This window comes from Lonchura striata, chromosome 1, assembly GCF_050655825.1.
Source record: "Lonchura striata isolate lonStrDom1 chromosome 1, ASM5065582v1, whole genome shotgun sequence".
NCBI classification, from domain to species: domain Eukaryota; kingdom Metazoa; phylum Chordata; class Aves; order Passeriformes; family Estrildidae; genus Lonchura; species Lonchura striata.
In genome coordinates, this window is record NC_140703.1 from 110,044,634 (window position 1) to 110,069,432 (window position 24,799).

The following is a 24,799-nucleotide window of genomic DNA, read 5'->3' on the forward strand; positions in this document are numbered from 1 at the left end:
AGGGTTGCACCCAGAGAATATTGGTCAGTGGCTCAGAGTCCCAATGACATCAGTGACAAGTGGTGTTCTCAGGGGTTGGTTTTGGGGCCAGTGGCATTTGATATCTTCATTAATGTCACAGACAAAGCCTTCAAGCGTACCCTCAGCAGCAGGAGGTTAGGCCCTTCCAGTGGGTTTGCTACTGCTGTTCTCATGGATGTTTAAGTATTTCTGTGGAGTAACATCTCCAAGAAGTGCGACCCAAACATTCCTCCCATGTATGCAAAGTAGAAGAGTTGGGATTTGAACTAATTTTCAAAAATCCAAGGAAAATACTTACACGGTAAAACTATTATCCATACTAATGGGCTTCTTTCTGTTAAGAAATTCCACCTTGGACAAATAGTTCATATTTTATTAAACTATAACCTTAAAAACTGGCAATAGTAAGGTTCCCTAATGAGCTCTACTCCAGTACTGGTCTGTTTTTATACCTCCAATGCTTTCAGCAATCTCAATGCCATTTTTCTCTTCCAATGCCATTTTCTCTTCCGTGACATTCCTTGTCCTCTGTTCCCAGTGTTTTCTAACTTTTTAATTTCCTTTTTGAGTTTTTGGCCCTAAGCCTTCACAAACAAACTCTGCAATGCACCTGGAATCAAGGAAGAAAGTGCTGCATAATTATTAAGTTAAATATTGTCTCCTGACCCTTATAAAGTAATTTTTAATCTATTGCTCTTCCTGGTTATTTCCCAACCACCTGCTATTAAGTTAAACAGATATGGTCGAATACTGCATATTCAAACAACCTGTAGCAAGTGTTCATAAATTATTACAGGAAAATTCCCTGCATTGCAAAGAAAAGCGGATGTAAATTCAATTCTCTTGGGAACTCAGGCTCTGATGGTGTGTGCCTCTCTCCATGGTCACTGCTGACCATTTGTTCTTAGGCCTCAACAAACTTTCAAAGAACAGAAGTATTTTGTCTCCCATTGATTCAAAGCATTGGAGTTTTTAGATAATTCAAAGAACTGTCAGACACATGAATGTAATTTATTTTGTTTAAAAGTGGGTGGTCTCAGCGTCAGTTCTCAGCTAACATATATGGAAGCGTTAACTTTTATTATAGGTCAAGATTCATTAAAGAAGCTGAGACACGGCCTGAACTATTGCAAACTGTGTCTCATCTTTCCATTCTCTCAACTTCTCTGTGACTGTAGTGCTACCTCACTGCCAGTTGTCTCTTAATATAAAATAAAGTTTAAAAGATCTGGTATAGAGCACAGAAACCCACAAAAAATTAATATTATTTTTCATATTCATTGAATCTGAAGATAGCAACAATGTAAACTTAAAAAAAAAAAAATCCCACTGCATATTTACTTCATTTGAATGAAATGCCCACTTGATTTTCACGGAATAAATGGTATTTTATGCTCCACACCATTTAGACCTCAATCTCTCTTCTGGCAAGCCAAGCTGTTATTTTTTGCGGATTGTTCCTAAGCCATTTATAATCAGGCTACGGCATGACTGACAACAGCACCTTTGAAGTCAGGTTGGGACTATTAATTTGCTGTGAATTTTCTGAGGAGCTTCATCTTTTTCCATACACATCCATTAAAAGTCATAGAGGCGAAAATGAAGGTCCCAGGCACAAACAAAATTAAGTTATCAAACTCTCTGGTTTCAGATTAATTCTGGACAGTGCAAAAAGCCAACCAACCTTTACTTTTTAGTGTGGAAACATGACATTTTGGGGTTCCTGAAATACACCTTCCAGGGGATGAGGTCTGAGAGCACTCAAAGGCTCAGAACTCTGAGCAATGAACCCCACAGCTCCATTCAGCCACCCTTGGGGGTATGGAAGGGGAAAATCATTACTTGTGGCACCATTTTTAGCTCTCTATCAAAGACCACAATCACCAATGTGCATGTCTGTCTGTCTGTCTTCCCTAAAAGACTGTGTCTATCTATACATGCTGGATACTGAGGAATTTTTTCACAGAAAGGGTGATTAAATATTGGAACACGCTGCCCAGGGAGCTGGTGAAGTCACTGTCACTGAGGTGTTAAAGGAAAGACTGGACGTGGCCTCGGTCTGGTTGACACGCTCGTGTTCAGTCACAGCTTGGACTCGATGATCTCTGAGGTCTTTTCCGACCCAACTGATTCTGTAACTCCGGGATACAAACTTTAAAACTGGTGACACCTAAACGGAGGGGCTCCGTGAGGCCACGGCGGCCGCGCCCGCGTTCCTGATGAGCGCGGAGTGCTGAGGGCAGCGCTGCGAGCGCGGGTGGCTCTCGCCCGGGAGGCGGCTGAAAGGATGACCCTGCCCGGGGAGGGGGCCAGCGGCCACCGTGCGGGGCCCCGGATCCCCGGGCTCTGAACAGGGACAACGGGGCAGTGAGCAGCGGGGCTCCTGGTCCCCGGGCCAGCTCTGAACAGGACGACGGGACAATGAGCAGCGGGGCACGGCGGGAGCGCCGGGTCGCCCTCAGCCGCTCCCCGCCTCGCAGCCGCCCTCGGGCTGCCGGGCGCATGCGCGGAGGCGCCGCCCGCTCCGCCGAGCGCGCAGCGGGCGTTGGGGCAGCGCGGGGCGGCAGCGCCGGCCCTGCTCCGCACCGGGGCAGCGGCGGCGGAGAGCGCGGGCAGCGCAGGTGAAGTGCGGGCTGCGGCGGAGAGTGCGGATGAGGTGCGAGTTGGGGCGGAGAGTGCGGGCAGCGCGGGTGAGGAGCGGAGAGTGCGGGCAGCGCGGGGTGCGGGCTGCCCGGCGCGGGACGGCGGGAGCGGCGCCCGCAGGCAGCGCCCGGGGCGGGGGTCCCGCGCGGGAACCCCTGAGGGGAGTGAGGGTGGGGCGCTGCCCTCCGCAGCCGCTCGGTAAACTCCTCTCCAAGGGTTTGTGCCATTTCCACTTAAGCCGGGGGAGAAAACGCGTGGTGTGTGTTGAACAAAGGAAGAATCCTGCGGGATTTCTCTTTTGAGAGAGCTTAGCGACTCTCTCCAAAAGAGGCGGCTGATAGGCTTTTCTCCGAAGTTTTGTAAAACACCATCCCCCAAAGCAAACCCGCGGAGCACAGCCGCACGCCGAGGCTCTGGTGCTCCTGTCAGAACTTTTTCCCTGCTGGCAGGGTCACCCAGAGGTCCCGTCTGTGCAGGAGCTGCGGCTGCTGGGGTGGGGAGCTGTGTTTGGGAATGAGCCCGACCCTCCGGGAGCTCGGGGACTTTTCCTAGGCCTGGTGCTGGCCAGGGAACAATTCATCCACATCCACAGGAAACAGGAGGGGCAGGGGGAGCCTCAGCGCTGCCACAGTTGAAGCTGGGATTCAATGTTGCATTGGTTGAGGAGTGAGAGAACCGGCGGTGATTTGGCTCGTTGGGAGCAAAACAGGGAGGAATGGAGCCAGTGAGTAAAAGGAAGAAAATTACAAGCACAGTAAAACACTTGAAAGAATTTCAAATTCTCATAGAAAAGTTTGTGAAGGGAAGAGAGACAGTTATGCAGATGTTGGTGTTCTAGATTCAAATCAAGACTTTCAATTTATTATAACTGTTGACTGTGACTGAAAAAAAAACCCCTAGTTGTACTTTTTCTCTCATTACCACTTCCTTTACTATCTTCTCCCCATGGCACCATTGTTGATACAGCACTGGGGGGAGTGGCATGGAGCAGTACCACCAGACTCAAACTTTTAAACATTTTTTCTGATTAACCTAGTTAGTAATCACATCTGTTTCCCTGCACTGCCATAGGGATGCTTATACTGGCTCAAAGATATGTGGCTGGGAGGAAAAGAGTTTTTTTAGTTGTAAATAAATGATTAGGTATGCATGTAGAAGCCCTGCTTTTTAATGTACACGTGTGTATTATGCACATAGACACACACACCTGTGTGAAGGGATTGTGTAAGTGGGAGATTGAACATTCTGGCCCTTGTGTTGAACAGAGGGAGTGCCATTGATAAAGCAGTGTGGGGGAGGTTTACAAGTGCAAGAGGTGATGAGCAGTCAGAGGAGACTTACCTAGTAAAGGTGATGAGGTTGCAAGAGTAGTTCTTGCTGAACCAGGGCAGTGAGATTAGAATCCAGAGAAGAGGGGACCGGGAACTTGTGTATGAAAGTACTGCATGGAAAGAGGAGTGAATTTTTACTTATCTGTTCTGTTTCAGCTGTTTACTTATCTGTTCACTTTAACCTCTTTTTGACTAGAAAACTTCATTTTCCAGAACAGATTAGGCTGGAATCTGGCATCCTGAGTAACTCTGTATTCTTGGAACTAGCAAATATCAGGAAATCTCTGGGTGAAACTTGGATTATCCTTTTCTTACACAAGTTCATCCAGAAATTTGTGTCCAACTAGTGTACTCAAAAGAGTAAAGCATTGCATCTGGTTGTCATACATGCAGATGTTGATATTATAACTGATTATCAGTTTTCTTTTGAGAGAAGTGGATAGTTACACACAGAGTAATTGTACTAATAGTGTCATTTCCTGAAACATAAATGGAGAACTGAAGTTTTGAAGTTAGCTTTAATTCAGTCTCTTCATACATCTAGAGTGAGCTACAGTTTTCTATTAAGTAATAACATATTGTTTCTTGCATAAAAACATCCTGTTGTATTCAGGGTATTAAAGAGATGAAGTATTTTGGTCTCATCCTCCTTACTTTGGTCGTGTGATATCAAGTTGTTTTCTTGATGTGACTCAAATTTGCATCAAACTCTGCTTTAACTATGGAATTACAAATTTCCTTTATCTTCTATTGTGCTTATCACCTTAGTATCTCAGCACTCAACTAATTCCCCCCTTAATTGACAAAACTCTCCTAAGACAAGGAAATCATCCTCCAATTCCACATGAAGAGTGAAAGATAAAACTATGGACACCAAATGTGGTCCAGGTAGGAAATGATTTTATTCAGGGTATTGAGTTCAGTTGTCCTCATTTATGTTAAGTTGCACAGGTTCAAGTAAATTGAATGTTCTAAACCTATTCCGCTTTTGCAAATCAAGCAGTCGGATTTTGGGAAATGCATCCCTAAAATAAAATATATGTAGTTGGTGTCCACATTGGAACAGCATTTTTAGGCAATTTATCTAGAATCAAAAATTAAGTCAAAAGCAGGATAAAATATACTTCAGGACCATGCTAACTTACTACAGACTACAGCAGTGTGAACCATTTTTGTTTGCTCTGTCATTTTAAACAGCTCCCTTTTCCTGTGATCCTCTTGTCCATCATTTTGTTCTGCCTGCCTCTGTGACCTCCCTCACTTGTGATAGTGTTACCATTTCCATATTCTTTTGGTGAGGCAGATCACAGACTCAATCGTGTTGAAAACAAAGACTTCTCTGACTTACTTTTGCCTCTTACCTGGCTCACAGAAACAGCTGGTAAGACAGGGAACAAGAGATGTGGTTGGTAGCACTTATCCCAGATATGAGTACTGGGGAAAAATGAACCCTTTTTGCCCCTCTGCTTCCCTCTTACATTATTCCAGTAAATCTTATATTATGTCATTTCTTCCCATTTACTCAATAAATGATACCAGATTCCTGTAGACAAGAATTCTAAATTTTTTGCACCGCCCTGTTAAGAGCTTTTGCTTTCAGTTTGTCAGCTCAGTCCTGAATTTTGTTGCTCATTTTCATCTCAGTCTTTCATGAATTTCCATCAGCTGTGTTTCCAGGATGCTATCTGGTCTGGCTGGTGTTTCTTTAATGGTTGTTTTGCTTCAGACTCCAAAGTCAATCTACTTTCTTGCCCTCACCATTGCTTCCTCTCCTCTTCCACATTATAAACAAAAGCACTTGCAGTGTGCAGTAGAGAACCCTACAGAGCTGGCAAAGGAGTGGCCTAAATGACCTAATCTCTCATTTGTTCTCTTGCCAGCTGAGTTCAGATGTTGGTAACTATTTGACCTTTTAAAATCTAATCTAGCCATACCCAGACCTTTTCTTGTTTACCTTTGCTTGTCTTACTGATTCTTGTTAAGTAAAATTTGATGCACATTTTGTGTGGTTTGAAATACACTTAATCCATTCTTTTCTTGATGACACTTTTGAGGGTGCTGGTTATCAAGTAATCGGTGTTTTAATCAAGGTTGCTGAGTACTGTTACAAGAATAGCTACATTTCAAAGGCAAAGCCTGTCTTCATACAGACAGTTAAAGAAATTCCATGCTAACCACCTAAAATCACACCATGGATTTTGGCTTGCTAAGAAAACACATCTGTTGAGAGCTCTTTTGTGCCTATTTCAGGCTGTTGCTTATTTTTAATACTACATAATCGCTATGTAAAATAACTTTGAATAAAAGTTAGGCATCTGTTCAGAACTACATTTATAAAATCAGACAAGAAATACATTTACACATCCCAGTATAATAAAGTTAGCATCCAGGGCTGAAACATGCACACTGTAGTAGCACAAGAAGTGTTGTCCATTTTCAAACTAGAAATGCTGCTTTGTGCAAGACAGACTATCCTGCAGTTGCATCTTGAAAGATCCTTGAGATCCCTTGCATTTTACACATTTCTTACCTGCTCAGTGGGGTGTTTCATTTAAAGTGTTTGAATCAGCCTTCCCATGTTGCTCCCGAAACTGCTTTTGAAAGTTTGCATCTCATATTTGAAGACCACATACTCAACATACTTCCAGTTTTTTATCTTAGTGGTCAGTCTGTACCAATATGATTACTCCAAGAGTGGTCAAATCAAGTGATGCTAAAATCCAGAGACACCATGTGAAGTGTAGGATAGGAGTAATCTGTCATACATAAAACTTAATCCCAGTGAAGTATTCATTTTGTCACCTGAAACTGCAGAAAATCTGTATTTGTCAGAACTCCAGGGTGGGTGAGGTTTTTTTGTTTGTTTACACCAAGAATTGTGGTAATTCTGGATATTCCTGTTTTGCTGAGCTCTTTGTTTTCCTGTAGTATAACAATGGATGGAGCAGTTTCAAGATTCACTTTATGGCAATTCTTCCTTAAAATATCCCAATCACTAAATTAACCATTTAACATAACTGTCTGAACTGATTTATTATAATCAGCTGTATTTGTATATTTTTCCTACTTGGCATTGAAGAATGGCTCAGAAGGTGTGAATTTGTTAGCTCACTGGTGTGAAGGCAGTTTATGGAATCCTAGCAGGAAAAATCATAAATAGTGGCTTCAACAGACTTGTGAACTTTTGCACCTGGCTGTTTCTCTGGGTTTATCAGTGAGTTGTTTACTGACCTTGTGTGTATTCTTCAGCTTTTGTTTGCAGACTGTAACTCTTACTATTTACTGAATAAACCTGGGAGGAAAAACAACTTTCTGTTTGTCTTTCTGTCCCTAGTTGCCATTGTCATGGCTCTGGGGAATTGGGAAGGGTTAAATGAGGTGTCAAGGTCAGAATTAATTAAATCTCCTGCTGGTTTTCCTATAAATTTCTGCTGTGGCAGAACCAGCACAGTCTGTGATATTTTATTTCAATACTGCTGAGCACTTCTGAGTATCAGGAATGGAGTGGACACACTGTTCCATTTGCTGTTTGCTGCTGTAGGTTGTCAGAGCTGTGGGCAGCAGTGAAATGAAGGCATGGCCTGTTGAGTGTGCGGCTGCTTAAGCGGCTTAACTCATCTAAGCTTCTCCCTCTGCCTGGAAACAGGAGCTCTTCCTTTGCCACTCCATCCTTGCTGCATTTTGCATTTTGACTGCTTCCCTGGTTTTCTGCAGTCAGCTGCAGCAGAGACCTGATCTGTTTGATTTTAAAATAAGTGAGAAGGTGAACAAATTTGTCTTTTATGAAAAGGCCACTTAGGATGAACTGTAAAGAAGTGCCCAACTACAAGGTCATCAGATCTGTAGTTCTCAGAAATGGAAGAAGTATCAAAGCACTTTCACTGTGGCTACTATTTGTTAGAAACTCTGGCTGAAAGATTTGATCAAAGTTTTCATCTCAATGTAAGAAAGAAATTTTTTACAGTGAGATCAGTCATTCACTGGAACAACCTCCCCAAGAACATGGGCGAGTCCCCGTAACTAGAGGGGTTGTTTTTGCATTTGGACAGGTTGATAGATAACCTCATCAGGGCTGCCTTCCACACAAAAAGTTGAACTAGACAATCTTTTGACATTCCTTGGCTGCTCTATGGTTCTGTGAAACTGTTCGTATGGGTGGAGCAAATGTACACAAGTAATACACAGGGTGGAGCAATGAACACAAGAAATACACAGGGCAGAGATGCCCCTGCTGATGGACAGCACATCTAGGATCTCTCCAGTGACTGCTGCAGTGTATTACATATGTGAATAAGTTACCAGACCTAAAAAGTACCAGTGGTGTATTTTTTGCATTAGAAGACTCCTCCACATTTTCTGTATCCTGAAGTAGGTGTTCAGCTTTGTGGGGGAATAGGGGAACACCCTTTTAAATCTTCAAAGAACAAAATGTTAGACATGTTAGATTCTGTAGAGAATCCGTCAGTTATGAATGAAGTTTTCAAGAGCTAACTTTATTTTATTCTATATGTGCTTTTGACACAAGTAAGATAAATTACATCTTCAAACACAGTTAATTGCACACAGTACTTGACACATCAATTTGGCATGTGAGTTTTAGGAACTTCAATATGAACATCCTCTGAATTGTTTTTGTTACATGTATTTTTGTGCTTCCTACTCAGGCAGAATGGGTGATGTACTGATTCCCTTTATAAGGAGTAGAAGAACACCAATAGAATTATTTTAGTTTTGGGAGCTGCTCTAGTGCTGAAAAGTGCAAAAAATTGTTTATAAGTATGACCTGATATTGGTAGGTATGGATTTATGCCGTGTGATTGATCAGCTGTGACTTAAAGCTTCGCTGTGATCCTTATTTCCTCATAAATTACAGTTTGAATCAGATGTTAGTTCACCTTCCAGTGTTTTCTCCAGTTATGATGTTCAGAATGCCACCATCCTCTAGATCAGTGTGCTTCCTCTGCCATGAATTTAAGGTTTTCTGCTGCTTGGTAGAAGTGATTGGAAGGGACCATGACTTAAAATTGTTGCACTAGAGGTCACAAGGGATGCAAAACTAGCTCCTTGGGAGGTTGACTTTGGTGGCAGATAGAGTCTGGAAAGTTCACACTTCCTTTCTGTGGCTGTCCTGGGGAGCAGAGAGGAGAGGGACAAAGCTGAAGTGCAGAGCACAGAACTGCATCAGCCACACCAGGGGGCTGATCCCCAGTGAAGGGTGGGTGCCAGTGGCAGGAAAGGAGGAGAAATGCTTTGACTCCTCTTCAAGGCTGAAGTCAAAACATGTTTTGCTATACCCTAAATGTGTAAATGAGCTTTGTGAGTAGGTTTGTTCAAATCCTACTCAGAAAAAAACAAATTAGGTGCAATGCAGTAAAATAATGTGTGCATCTTCATGTGTTTGGAAATTCAGGTAAAGTTATGTGACAATGGACGTGGGTGTTGAGAGAGAAATAAGAGTATTTAGTATTTAAAATTTACCTTTTTATTCCCCCGATTTGTAGGGCTCTTTACCCTTCTGTTTTACTGCAGCTGCTCTGTGGATTCTGGTGGTGTACAACTTTCTGTATGCTCTCTTTATGCAATTCCCCATTGTGACAGAAAACTTAATAAAATCTCTAAAGGATTTGTGTCTCATTATCTTTTGCCTAGTTACCATATAATTCAATAAGATGAAATATGTGTTTATGACTCTTTCATAACTTCTCTGCAATTTGATTTTTGGTTGACTGGAAAATCCCATTAAAACATGCTCTGAAGTGTTGTCATATATGCATTGCTTCAGGGGAGGACAGGCAGGGTGGAAATTTATATTAAAGCATGCTGACGGTGTGTAAAGACTTAGAAGAGAAGGCTTTGTTTGCACATTTTACTAGCTTAGTTTAGCACTTCACAAAGGAATTACTTTTTATTGGTTTTGGGGTTAATTTTTCTAAATTAAATGGGATGTTAGACATTGGCCTACCAAACAAATACTAAATGTAGTTTCTGTATGGGGCAGAACGTTGCCTTGTCACAGAAAAACAAAATAAACTGCATTAAGTAGTAATCTTATGTTTGCTATAAAATTATTGCACACAAAATAAAGACGCAATGTGAAATTACCCAGGTTCCTTTTCACCGCAAAAATTGACATTCTGAGATCTAGAATCTTTCTGGGGTTTCTTAACAGCTACTTGAAAAATACTGGTAGTTTAGAGGTAGTCTGATTTTTAAAAGTAGCTGTTGCTGCTTGCCTTTCACAATATTGTAATAATTCCAAGAAAAACTTCAGTGAGTTGAGGAAAACCTTTTTCAAATGTATGGACTTGTCAGGGATCTCTTTTTCTGTGGAAAGGGCAAACTTGAATATTGGGTACAGATTAATAGAGTTGTAGGCTGAATCTTGTACAGCCAGTTTGTGTTATTGGAAAATCTGTAAAGGTATTACTTGTGACACTTGGGTCATGGTTTTGCTTTATAAGCTGTGTTGGGGAAGAAAGTATCTGTAAGACTTTCAGAGCAGGATAAATGCTTTGATCTTGTGACCTTTTCTGAGCAGACAAACACTGTACATGTAATGAAATGACATTTTTATGAATGGACTGTGCCCAGAGACTGTTCCTTGGCCCTTCTCTCTCATGTCTAGAGAGGTATAATCTAAAGTAAAGGTAGTACTCTTTAGTTTTCTTTTTCCTTCCCTACCTAACCCATATATGCTTTTAAAAGGCAGAAAGCACAGTTGTGCTCCGTTTTCTACTTATTATGAATGCTTTGATGTGTTGATTTGGGAGACAAGAGGCAATGAAAAAGAGAGATTGTAGGTAGTGAGTAGGACCTTTAAAGAGACCACGTGTAATCTACCAACTCAATTTCTTGTTATGTGCTGATATTTACTCCTCTAGTGCTAATCCAGTTTTAAATCACTTTGGAGAGGAGCTGGATATAGTTACCCATTCCATACTGGGCACTGGGCTCCTCTCCTTTCATAGCCAGGTAGTTTCCAATAAAAACTACATCTGGAGAATTGTGTAATCACCAAATCTCACCCTCACTTATTGATTTCCTTTTTAGCTTAATAGTTTTAATCTATTTCTGCTTTTGTCCTGAGCAGCATCCTATGGCAACAAGTTCCATGAGTTATACACTGTGTGAAATTTCGGGTCCTTTGGCTGATTTACATCCATGTCAGCTGTCATTGGGTACCGTCCAGTTTCTCACATTGTGAGAAGCAATGGTTGGCTGCAATGTGTTGCTTGTCTTACAGTTAGATCAGCTGAATGTCTGCCTTGTCTGAACTACCAGGTTTGTTATACAGTGATGGTTTAAACAGAAAGGATATTTTCCTTCTTTCTAAATAAACAGCAACATGTAATTTTTCATCCATATACAATGCAGTTTTCAGCTGAAGTTGGGAGCTGCTGACTATGCCTCAGTTTGTTGTCTGTAAAACATCAGGAGATGGTCTGAACTACAAAATCAAAGCTGGCTTGTTTGTAAACTAGAGAACAGATGGAAATATTTCATTTGTATGAAAATAGGGACAGAATAGGGAAGGAAAATAAGTTTAAGTGCATGTTCAAACTCCTAATTTAGGAAAGCTGTGAGTGAAAACATTCTGCAGTATTCTGATACAGTTCATGTAGGATTTTTTCTTAAAAAGTGCTGGCAGGTCCATTAATTATTTTATCTTCCTATAAATTTAGAAAAATACATTATAGATATTGAATAAGCAGCTGTCACTATACTACTGGTATAACACAGGAATTTATCAGTCCATTATGTAACACTTCAGCCACCTGTAAATGTGTGTCAAAGGGATCGTGTACTTTCTCTGGCTTATTATGCATTGACTTTTTGTGTTACTTCATTATTTTAGAAGCTGGTAACATTTTGGAGAGGAAGTTGCAGGAAGTATCAGTAATGGTGATCATAAACTGGATGTTCGTTTTGTAATCTGTAATTGCAAATTTCTACTCCTTAGGGGGTGTGGGAAGATGTGCTTTCTTGGGGGGAGGTGAGGGCTGGCTAGGTCCTCTCATAGTTCCTGGATTAGCTGTCTCTGTGCATCTCTCTTTTTCTGGTGTTTCTGAGAAACTACTCCAGTATTTCAGGTTTTTAGCCTTAGACTGGGCCCTGTGGTGTCCTGTGTATTAGCAGGATATAATTTCTGGTTCAAGAACATAATTTCTGAAGACAGAAGGCAAGCACATAGACTGCTTCAGAAATTTCTTGACTATGGTGAGATTTTTTTTTTGAGAGGCTTTAATTGTTTTGTTTGTTTTTTAGTTTGACAGAGAGCCTCACTTTACCTTTGTTTTTGTCAACTTATTTATTCATCAGAGTAATTTCGTACCCTCACAGAAAGCTTTTTCCAAACATTTAGTATCACCCCATAACAACCTTTTGCTCTTTCCTGAGAAATCATTTTTATAGAAGTTCCTTCCTCCACTGCTTACTGCTGTGAGTGTGGTCATACAGCGTACACTGGGAGTATCTGCAGTAGCATTTTGGTACAGATTAGGATTCTTCCAATTGTCATTACCGCTTACTGTGCTTTGGTTTGCGCTGCAGAAACATTTCAAAATACTCAGACTGAGTTATTTTTGAATGAAGGTAAACCACAAGATAACTCCAAGAGCTGCCATTCCTCTGCCAGAAAGTGCTCAGCTCATGGAAGCAAATTAGAGCTACCCCAAAGTAGAATTAGTGACCTGCCTTGTGTAAGTGTTGGGTCCTCAGCACCAGCTGTTCAGCTCTGCAGGTGCACTCCTAGTGCTCTGCATTCCTAGCTAATGAGTGTAATCAGGATAGAGATCATTATTATGCACTTAGAGGTTATTATTCATGGCCACTGTAATTGCTTCAGCTAAAGAGTCCAGCTATTCAAGCCTAAGTTAGAATAGTTGATATCCAAGTGGCTGACAAGTTAGATTTGTCAGCTGGCACCCAAACACTAATTAGGGCAGGGAGCACTAGATCTAGAGTCAAGCTGTGTTCCTGTCTCTGTTGCCTTTTCACCTTTCCCACTATTAATCTGACTTCCCCTCCATTCCCTAATGTGCTTATCCTCGTTATCCAGCTGCTACCCCAAATCACAATATTCTGACACATCACATGTGCTGGCAGTGCTCTTTCCCTGTTCTCATCTCTTTTTAACCTACTTGAGTTGCCCCCTTGCAAAAGGGCTGTGGGGCTGGGCCTGGTCCTGGACAGGTGTTTGCTTTCTGACTGCCCACTTCCTGCTGGCAAAATAGATAATGGTTTCCAGCTGCCAAAGGCACTGTGACTGCTGAGATAACTGCTGCAACTTCTTCATTCGCTGAGAGCATTAATGGGTTTTCTCTGTTCTTCTTGGTCATTGATTTTCATGGAAAATGTGTGGGTGCACGGAAGAAATCTCAGTGTCAGATTTAGTTAAAAGGTACTGGCAGAGGAACAGAATGTGGAATAGATAAGTGACATAGCATCAGTTTTGTGTCCAAACAAAATCAGGATAAAAACACATCCTACTGTGAATGCTTTGTTTAATTGTTCACTGCTCTCACTTGAAAAAAGGAGAGGAATTGGTTATTGTCAGATCAGCATTTCAATGCATTATCAAGTTAAATGCTCCAAATTTGAATTCCTAAGGCATAGGAGATGGTATCACCTAAAGCAATGTCTTCTGACAGTAGCTTGCAGAAGAGTGATGTGTCTGAAATTCTACTCTACAGGCTGCTCGAAGAGGCATGGTCTCTTGAGGATTTGTGGAATTCTGATTTCCACGCAGATGATTATGTAAGTGTTCAGTTACACCTCCCAGGAACTGCCTCACATGGTCCCCAGGAGTTTTAAAACAATGCAATCCACCAAAATTCTCCCTCTCTGTAAAGAATTTTGTTACTTCTCCTGCCGAATGTCCTGCTTGCCAAGATGTATCAGGAGAATGTTCTTGTTTGGTTTTTAAAGGGAGGGGAAGGAAGAGACAGCTTACCTTATAGCAATTCCCCCTTTGAACCTCTGGACCTATCCAGAAAATAACCAGCCAGAATATTGCCACAGCTTAAACAGAACAAAAAACACTGAGTAAAGAAGGGGGAATGAAGTTGAGGTAGAAGCTCAGACTCAGTCTCTCCAGCTGCAGTCCTGAGGAGCTTCCTCCTCTCTTGCTCACAGGGTGGTGGTGTGCCCTGTGCGTGCTCATTCTGTGAGTAACATGTTTCACTGGGCTTAGGGTGCAGTGGCAGTCTGCTAACTACAGGTTCCTCCTAGTGGTCTGGTTTGTGGGTTCGGGTGTTTAAAATAATGATGGTGTTTTATAATGCTGTGATCAAATAGCATATACAAAGCAGAAGGTTTTTCAGATCTCTATTTTACTCTTGTCCCATGTAGTCTGAGGTGGGATAAATCTTTTGCATCCTCATCTGACAGAGTACTTTCCAGAGTGTTTGCTTTCTTTTTATTCCCACCAAATTCCCTAGAAAGCCTTGCTTTTGCAAGCAAATTGAACTCAAAAATACAGGGTTCTCCCAGTCCTATGGAACTCCAGAGAAAAATTAATCTATTTTTCCAGAACTTGAATGAATGTAAATTCTTTGGTACGCATTTCCTGGGGAGAAAGCGCTTTGGAAGTAGATAACTGTAAATGAAATTGTACTCTTTCCAAGTATGTCAAAGATGTGGTGCCAGTGGGATTTTTAGGTAGGCACATGATACATTCTGTATAAATGGCTGTCAGATAATTAAATAGCTACACAGGAAGTCAGATTGATAATGTTTTAATATTTCTTCTAAACAGACCTCCCCAGGAGTGTTCTGGTGTTGCATTGCAGCTGGTTTGGGACTGAGGAGCTAGAACAGGAGTGTTTCTTTTTAGACTGAATGTCTACTGATGTTTTTAGCTAAAAGATCAGTGTCCCTGAAATGGACCTGCTTTCACAAAAAGCACCAGAATAACCTAAATACTGATAACTTTAAGAGACTATGTAGCTCTTGGGCTTCATGAATTGTACAGATTACAAAACTAAAGTTAACAGCTGTACCGCTTGTCAGAGTTTTGTTGCAGAATGGAAAAAAGCCACTTGCCCCTTCCTTACCTGGATGCTGTCATGCATATCCCTCCCCAGCTGGGAGAGGAGCAGGGGGCCTTGCAGTATTTTAAGTCCTTTTTAACACAGCAGGTGAGAAACTAGGTGAGGAAAAATACTGCAGCTGCTTTACATTAGCCTTTCTTTCCCTTCTCCTCCCTTCCCTTAAGGACTTGCTTTGTTCTCGATGTTCTGTATCCTTGGAACACATGACAGTGAGGGAGAACAGAGCAGGCAGTTTGTGTGCCCTCAGTCAGATCCTCTGTCCTTTAATGGTACGTGCTGCACACAAGTTGCCATTAAGCTTGAAGTCAGGAAATGTACTCAGAAGAGGTGTGCACTTGCCAGCCAAACATGGTTATCCTAATAAATGCAAAAAAATCCTGCAGAAACACTGTCTTAAGAGAGCAGCTTTTAATGCTGAAATTAGTTACCTTCCCAATTTGAGAGATTGTCACTGCTAAAATGTGATTACCACCTTTGGAATTATATATATAAATATTCTATGCTTTATGCTTATAAATAGTGTATGCAAGATTTGGGTAGTTGCAGAATTGAGAAAAAGAATATTTAGGTTAGTTGTGGAAATAAATGTATAGCTTGGTTTGGCATGTTGGTGGTGAGCAGGGTACTGCTGGCAAATAGCAGGGGTGGTGTTGATGTGTCTTCTGGGCTCTCTCACAGGCTTTAGAATTCAGTGCTTCCCACTGAGTCATTATAATTCCTACTAGAAGTGTGTGGTTCATTGTTTTTTGTTTTGGTTTTTAAGCATTCTACAAGCAGGCAGTCAGGAAGGGTCACATGTTGGTTGGATCAGCTGCCATTAACTCTGAATTGGACACTCAGCATGGGTATAGGGCTATGCAGCTGTCCACTGTGTTGTTACCTATCTAAGGTGCTATATAAACTTATAGAAGATGGATAGAAGAGTGATTCATGAAACAACAAATTTTGGTGCTTCAGTAAGGTTTGTGAAGACTTAAAAGCAGGAAATTAAGTAAAGAGTTGGACAGGAATAAATGAGTCAGTAAGTCAGGATGCTCCTGTGGTGTGACCAGCCCTTTTCTGCTTTATTAGCTGGCTTATGATGGTAAAAAAGGTTTTTGTACTTGTCTTTGTTCAATCCCTTCTTCCAAGCCACCTTTGAACTGTTTAATCAGTTTGAACCAAGAGTGTCAGAGTAGAGGACTAAAGTATAATTTAGCTCCTTTCCTTTAGGGGAAGGGACTGTTAATAGAGGATAAAGTTGTGATATGTGGGAGCTTGGAAATGAAGATGTCTGAGAGGAAAGTCAGGAGAGCACAAAGAAAGCCATGTTTGTCGGAGAATGGGCAGAATTAGTTCCAGGGAGCTCTGAATACTTGTAACTTCTGTAAAAATTTAATGTGGATTGATGAAGGGAAGTTTCTGCACTACAGCCACTGGCTGAAAAGCTGTATTTGATATTTCCTAGAGAAGGGCATACAATTTCCTTCTGTCATGAAGGAGGTAAAGTGAAACATAATTTGTGTTCTGCAGTCACTTCTGCAACTCTTTATTTTGTCAATACCCCCTAATAAAATTGCCTTTGAAGAAATTAAAAAGGTATTTTACCTTCTCTGTTTTCTTTTTTCTTCTCCCTGTGTTTTCCCCAGTTTTCCAACCTGTGAGTCAGTGTTCTGGTGTTCATTCCCAGAGAATATGATATGCCAAGTACCAAGTGCTAGGTGCCAAGGCAGAGGCAGTGACTTGCAATGCTCCTGGTGGAAACCATCCCATAGCAGGGGGGAGGCTCAAAGTCCCCTTTTTCCCAACACAGTTCCAAGTAGGCACAGCCATCGGAGAGGTTGTGACTCATGGATGTGGATGCTTGTGTTCTGTCTTGTTTTTTTGGGTTTTTTTTTTATTTATTTTAAATGTTGTAGCAATCCACACTCAAGTTCTGTTAAAAGGGTGAAGTATTAAAGACTAACTGAAATTTATTGCAAAAAAATGACCCCATTCCAGAGGGGAAGCGTAGGAAAGGTGTGTTTAATTCACTGCATTGCTGCCACTTGACAGAGCAAGGGAGCACTCCTGGCCTCTTCTATTGATGTGTGTTTATTTGGGGGTCTGGTGCTAAACCAGCTGACTGAAACTGGTGAGTAATAAATGGTGAAAGAAAATAAGAATGTAATGGGTGAAGAAAATAGTTAGACCACTAGGCAAATCTTTCATGTCTTGTTTCTTTTAATAAGTTTAGCGGTATCTTCATCACAGATATTTGGGTTGTGACAATGTGACTAATCATTAAATGACACTAATTTATTTTTATTCAAGAAGCAAAGGGCAAAGATCACTTGTTTTGGCATAGAGTAGTCTGCTAAAAAAATTATAGCTATTAAAAGAGGTTTTATATACATTCTGGAAAAAAATTTAATCCCTCTGCTTCTGTCAGCTTACAATACATAGTAACAACAAGTTTAAAACTATGGTGGTGAGATTTTGGAGTACCTTAATGCCTGCTCTTTATTTACATTTCTTTGCCTTTACAAAGTTTGATAAACTTGCTTTAAAATCAGTTTGCTCCTTCATCCCTCATCTCGTAGTGCCACTCCTACAGTTTTGTTAGCAGGCTGGGATGTCTTCATGGAGCACCATTCACCTCAGCACTGCAAATACTGCAGTCTGCACTTGCATGATGAGTTATGGTGCTGGGCAGGCCAGGCTGGGAGCATTAACTTTCCCTCTTTGTTTATTACAACAGCTGTGGCCAACCTTTCTTACAGAAAGGTTTGCTTATGAGGGTTTGGATTTATGGAAAGTGAGGACATCTGGGTGCTGTGATACGTTGATATGTAACCTGGCCTCTGAAGACTGGTGCTAACCTTTAGGAGTAGGTAATTTATTAATAACAAACTCTTTAACCTTGTGGTGTTCTACTAACTTAGGCAGTTGCACCTTTCTCTTACTTTGCTGAAAGCTTTTATTTCCCTGATTTTTCCCATACCAAAAAAGACTCCAAGGAGCTGCACTACTCTTGCTTCCTCCAGATGCAGTTCTTGGCTCTCTGCCTTGAGGGTGCAATGGGCTTCAGGCACTTTCTCAACTGAGAGCATCTCTGTCTGTTCTCTTTCCAAGTTACAAAGTACATGTAAGTTCTTGTAGGGCAGGTTGGGATCCTCTCATGTAGTGCAAGTTCCTTTGCCAAATCGCAGGTCTTGTTCTGCCCTTGAACTTGATGCAAGGCATTCTGTTTTAATCAGTACCTGACTCGAATGCATTTCCATATGTTCACTCTGATTTGAAAAATCTGATCTACAGACTAAAGATAATGAGTTGACTTGATATCTCTGCACAGTGAATTTAAATATTAGTAAAGGATAAGTAATTACAGTGGAGAATGTAATGCCTTTAAAGTTCAATTAAGCAAAACAGGTTGAATTTTGTTTGAAATTATACACACCCTCTTATTTAATATTAACATTTTTGATATTCTGAATTTGAAAAGCCTTGAAAAATGTTGAAGCATTCGCCATTTCAAAGGTTATGTTTTTCTTTCATAGTGTTCCTATACTACTGAAATCAGCCTGCATGCAGTACAGGTACAACGCAAAAGAGGGGTTGATTTTGATCATGGAGTCTGGAATACTGATGTATTCATACCAGTATTTGGGAATCAAGAGGAACTCGTCCAAGTTGATTGTAATTTGCAAACTCATCAGGACATTTACTCTTTTGTTTACAGACTTGATATTTGCAAGTTCCCTGCCTTGACAGCAATCACCATGGATAATGGTAAGTTTAACCTAAGATGTGTACATTCTTTATTATTTTCTGTTAAGGAGACAGTAACACACCCCAAAACTGTCTTCTGCTCATAAACCCAGTCTCTTTGCACAAGAGATGCCCTCTGGCATTGAACTGGCTTTGATGTTACAGATGATGCAGAACTTTGCCCACATTGAGCTGGAGTCATGCAACTGTTCTGACAGAGATATTATTTGTAGACCATAAAAATCATCACAGCCTTATTGTTGCCCTTTGAAAGCTGGCTGTAGAATGAAGACCACAGAGCTGAATTTCCAGCACTGAGTACTTTAGTTTTAACTGGTTTTAAGCTTGTCTCTGAAACTCCTGATTCTTAGAGCAGAAGTCACTTTTTAAACTTTGTAGGTAAAAGCACAAATTCAAACCAAATGGATTTATTAAGATGACCTACAGAAAGATTTAATAGCAGCAGCAGCTTCAAATTTAGAGCTAAAATGTTTAGTTTTACTATTTAGTGGTGATTTTAGTCTGCTTAGATGTTGGTGAAGGAGTCAAAAAAGAAAGCTCAATACTGGTCTCAGCAGAGCTAGTTTTGGTGTCCAGGCTGCCCCGGGCTTTGTTTCAGCAGCACTTCAGTGTCTCAGAATACTTTTCCCACACTGCTGCTCCCTGTTCCCTCTGTCACTGAAGACCTAAAGCCTTTTTCTTTTCCCTGTGACAGCTTCAGCTGGCAGGCTGCAAAAAATTTATCCTCTTGTGTCTGTGCCTGGTTCCAGTTTTGATTGAATTTCACCTTGGTTGAGTATCTATTCACTACTAGGATAGCAGGCAGGCTCTCTAGAGGATGTGTAATAAATTGATCTGTGTTTTTCTCTTCGATAATAATAAGTGAAACGAAATCTTTGGAAGCTTTCTGATACATAACAAGTTGGTAAAAGCCAATTATTGCAGTTACAGAGCACCAGCATGTCTGAAGAAGTGATGTATTCAAATGCATTAAATATGGTAATTGTATAACTTCATCTAGATCCTACAAAAATTGGGGAAGCAGAAGAGGCTTTGAATGATTTGTGTTTTATATAATGCCAAAATAATGATTTTGACTTTTCTTTTATATTTTACCTGCTAGTTAATCTCCTTAACAGAGTGAAAAAGTTACTTAACTTGCTTCATTCCTTTATTCTTACACATGCAAGTCTTCCCTGATTATGTTGTGCTCCACAGTAATAGCTGCAGTGAATTCAGCCATGCTGTGGCTTAGCTAGGTGGGCATCCAGCCCAAGTTGGCTTTTTGCACACTCTTATCCTGCTATAGCTGAGTATCTACATGATTATGGTCCTGGAATACTAAAAAGTCAGAATGAGTTCTGCAACACAGTTCCATTATCTTTTTTTCCAAGATTCATCAGGCAGTGCCTGATTCTCATTAAATCCCTGTATTTCAATTGCAGGTTTTTATTTCCATGGTACATTTGTATTGACTTCTCCATAGGATTTGAAGTCACTAGGATTATGCAAAACATTAAAAATTTCACATCCAAACAAACAAGTTAATATATTTCATTTTTCTTTCCAGTCTTGCAGGGTCAAAAGGCATTCCTGGTATAGACTAGCCAGAGATTGTTATTTATCAAGTACATTCATAATTAAGATGGGATGCACTTTATTTTCCTTAGCAGGTTTTTTTTGTCTCTGTAGTATGTGCATTTTGTATACTGTATTGTGAGAGAAGACAGACCTTCTGAATATGAGTTGTTAAATAAAAACTTTGGGGGTTTAGATAGTCATATATTGTCCATTCTTGAACTGAATTATCATTTTGCTGTTCTTCATCAATGCATTTCAGAAATGTATGATTATTTCCTTTTGGAAAACTAAAATACTACCTAAAAACTCATACCAATATGTATCAAATGCAGTATTTCTTAACATACCAGTTTTTAAACTTTTATTCTCTTTGGAAATTGGAAAGTGAATGCAGAAACATGTATTTGTGTCTTGTTTCTGAGAGCCAGAATCTGTAAATCAGGGTATTTTCAGCTACCTGCATTTGCCTGTGTTTCTTTTCCTTCTGCATCCGATACAAAGCTGTCATCGTTTCATTGCTCTTTTTGTGGATGGATTCCAGCCATGAAATGAAACTCCCTAAGTTTTATCTGCTGGAGGAAGGGAAACATAATTTATAGTGCATTATCTACTCTTCAGTGCCTCTACATGTGGGTGCTCTTAGGAGAGTCTGGCCTGATACTTGTTCCCTTCAGGAATGCCCACAAGGATCTGGGGGAAGTAGGAAAAGCACTTTCAGTCCATCCCCAGGCATGGCTGTGTGCTGCATTCCTGATATGGATGAACCCTTCAGCTCATCACCTTGAGGTGATCACTGAGGCATGAGGCTGAAAGAAACCAAATTATTCAGGCGTAGAGGGAAGTGAGGGGAACTGTGTGGAAAGTGGAAAAAAGCCACTTCTTATTCTTTCCTTTTTGAAGAGATTTCTGAATATTAGTTTCTGTGTTACATAGTCGATGAACTTAGGAGATGTCCATGTGCTCACCTGTGGTGCTGAAGAAAACCAAATTTGCAGTAGGTGCAGTTGCAGAGCTGGATGCACTGAAACCCTAGCATCCTCATGAGCAGGGTAATTTGTGTGATACATGCATGTATGTAATGTATTCAGCTGGAAGCTTAGGAGTCAGTGGTGTTTTGGAATTCAATCTTCACATTTTATAATCCTTTGCAAAAGGAAGAAGATCACTGTTGAATGATTTGTAACCAAGCTATGACTGACTGACCCTGGCTGGATGCCAGGTGCCCCCAAAGTTGCTCTGTCACCCCCCTTCCACCATGGTCTGCACCATAGGCTCCAGGGGAATCTCAGCTCTGGCACCTGGAGCACCTTCTTCCCTTCTTTCTCCACTGGCACAGAGTAATTTTCTAGCAGCTTCTCACAGAAGCCACCCCTGTAGCCTGGCCATGGATATCCATTACAGTAGTATACCACAGACATTAAACAAGTTGAGATTAGTTATGCCTAATTATGCTAACCAGTGCTGGCAAATACCACCACATGTTTCTAAAGCAAAAACACAGTTTCCTTGCTGCCCTCCTTTTATAACATTAAAAACCAGATGATTAAGGGGGAAAAAAAAGCCCTTCAGACTAACTGCAAATGAAGCAATGCACAAATGATTGTGTAGGCCAAGAAAGTGCTACAAATGCATTAGTGTGGCAGTGCATTGAATCATTATCTCCTCTTGCTGACACTCGGAGCCCAAAAACAGCGTAGCAATGACTTGATGTTCCTGCTTCCTGACCTGAAATACCTGAATTCCTGCATCATGCACTGCAGATGTATCTCCTGGGTAATTCAGGCTGATGGATTCCAAAGTCTTCCCAGTTACTGCATATGCAAAAATACTTGGGTCAGAGAGTTTGATGGAAAGCTGGAAGATCAGAAGAAAAGAAATTGCTTCCAGCTTTCCTCCTTGGACAACAAACTAAGGGAAGCAAATAAATACCTGTGTCAGAACATTGGTTGCCTTTTAGGATTGCTTCATTTGATTCCTCAAATAAGGTGAGGTTTTTCTGTATGGTTTTAAAAACGTAGAAAGAAGCTACTTCCCCCCACACCCTCAAAAGAGCTCCTATTCCATGATTGAGAGTTCTGGAGTGAAAGGAGCAAGTCTGCTTCAAAGTTGCTTAAGAAAACTTACAGACCTAAACATTGATAAATGCAGCTGTCTGGTGTTCGTGACTCTGGGTAATAGTCATAAATATTTATATCAAAAACTTCAGAGCATTCTGGCTGTGATGCCCTCAGGCAGTTGCAAATATCATTTTGGATGTTGACAAGCAGGATTTGTCTGTTCTGTGTCAGCTTGAGCTGAGCATGTGCCTGTCTCTTCCAAGAATTCTTCTTGGGCACCAGCTTCCGTCTTGTTTCACCACACATGACTATGATGCTGAATTGAGGTCTGTGCATTTATGACATTTTAGCAATAAATACTGAAATTGTAGGTCAAACTACTTGCCACAGTGAGCAAAACTAGGAAAGGCCTGTTATCAAATAAAGGGGAAGAAAAAACTTGGAAAAAACTTTTTCTCAAAGGCATGTTTTCTTGGAGCAATTCTAGCATGAGGTTTTGGGTGTCTGTTTTAGAAGTGACCTTTGTTGACTCTCCTCTTCTTATTCAGTGTTTTTAACAGAGGACAAAGCCAACTCTGTGTTAAAAAGATACCCAAGAGCCAACACCTTTCTGGAAGAAATAAAGCAAGGTAACATAGAACATGAATGCAGAGAAGAAATCTGTAGCTATGAAGAAGCAAGAGAAGCATTTGAAAACGAGGAAAAAACGGTATGTTTTGTTGTGTATGTAAAGATGGGTGGGGTTTACTTACACTAAACTTTTGGGTGAGCTGAGTGCTTGTGTGTTTTTCAACATTATATTAGATTTGGTTTTTGCACAGGGAAATTGTACTGGCAAGGCCAGTCATTTAGTGGCCACAGTGGCACAGGGAACCTTGCAGGTTTCTTCTGAAATTTATACAGGTGACACATTCCACTCGTCAATGTCTGAGCTCTGCATCAAAAAATAACAGTGTATTAAGGCATATTGGATATTTTAAGTTCTTGGCTTTTTTTGTTGGTGTTGATATGTATCTCACATAACTGGGGAGCTGGGTAAGGCTGGCATGAGAATTCTGATTCATTAAAATTAAGTTGTAGGATATGTGGTGTCCCTTCAAAGCTGCTTCTTTCTGAAGCTGTGAAGTGCCTGCACACGTGTTTTTACCTCCCAAACTTGACTTGACATGACTGTTCCTAATGATAGCTCATTGTGTAATTAAAAATAATGTGTACAATGACAAAACTTGTATAAACTTCTAGCACAATATCACTTCTGCTTTTTGTTCCAGTCACTAAAGAAAACATAACCCAAACATGTTGTCTCTCAGCTTCTCTCCCCCATTTAGGAACATTTTAAGATATGGTAATTAGCATTTCCCTTGCAGAGGTATTTGGAAAGTAGTAAAATAGAAATAATTACATTTCTTTTCTGGCACAAGTGTTGAAGAAGCTTTCATTAAGGTCCTGATCTTTTATCCATTTCCACTACTGTATCCTTTTTCCCTGGCTACTGTATTCTGCTGTGGGGAGTTGCTAATGGGTCAGGCTCTGCTAATGTGTAGTGGTGCCTGACCAGCCTCAGGTACTTGGGCTTTATTTAGTGCATGGTCCCCCAGCAGTATCCATCCACACAGCCACTTAGTGATACATCTGTGTCCCAGGGGAAAGGAATGGATGCAGTAGGCTGGGAATATGATATGGTGTATGCAGAGAAGCACAGGATCAAAGCTTTCATAGTGTAGATAGACTGGAATTCATATAGGGGCTGTAGCTTATTTATCTTATTATAACTTTTGTCTAATCTCTGTCTTTGTGTTTTTTATCTTGTCTGCTTGCTTCTTTGTTTTTCTGCAGTCCTCTGGGCAGGTCTGCAACATGCAGATTTGTAATATTAAAAGAATATCAAATAGTTCCCTCAAGTTATTTTTGGCGCATGAGTTTTTAATTAGCATTGTGTATGTCAAGTGTGCATACATGCCATTCATTATTTTCAATACACGCTTGATGATTTTGATTCAGAGTTACAATTTTAAACTATAAAGGTAGTTATAAAGATAAAACTATCATGTTAGGCTAGAGCCAACAGGGAAGAACTTGCAGGACTTTGTGGGTAAAATAGAATATGAAATTCTGTGTTCACAAATGTAATGCATGTGGAGGAATTGGGGACATTGATTATAATATATGATTTGCTCTGAACAGAATTCAGGAGCAAGATCTGAATTTCAATCTATGAAGACTTCAATTTAAAGTTAAGCGGTTAAACAAAGCCAAAACAAAGAACCCTGAGTTCTAAGAACCTGAAAAAAAGGAACAGGGATTAAATAAAGAGTTTACCCACATCTTGAGTGTGTACAACTCTCATCTCCCTGTCTGTTTAAAATTAGTAGGTGAGGAAGGACCA

General features: G+C 40.7%; 1 protein-coding gene across 5 annotated transcripts in view; it reads left to right on the forward strand.

The window, feature by feature from the left end:
• The first annotated feature begins 2,532 nt into the window (after nt 1–2,532).
• Nucleotides 2,533–24,799, forward strand: part of PRRG1 (proline rich and Gla domain 1) — a 30,869-nt gene continuing 8,602 nt past the window's right edge. Inside the window, exons 1-3 of one of the 5 annotated variants that reach the window (XM_085585655.1) lie at nt 2,533–2,642; nt 18,747–18,796; nt 22,962–23,122. In XM_085585655.1, the coding sequence (XP_085441781.1) occupies nt 18,787–18,796; nt 22,962–23,122 (171 nt within the window). In that variant the 5' untranslated portion in view covers nt 2,533–2,642; nt 18,747–18,786. The other 4 variants (XM_077781663.2, XM_085585663.1, XM_085585674.1 and 1 more) reach the window with 4 other exon arrangements.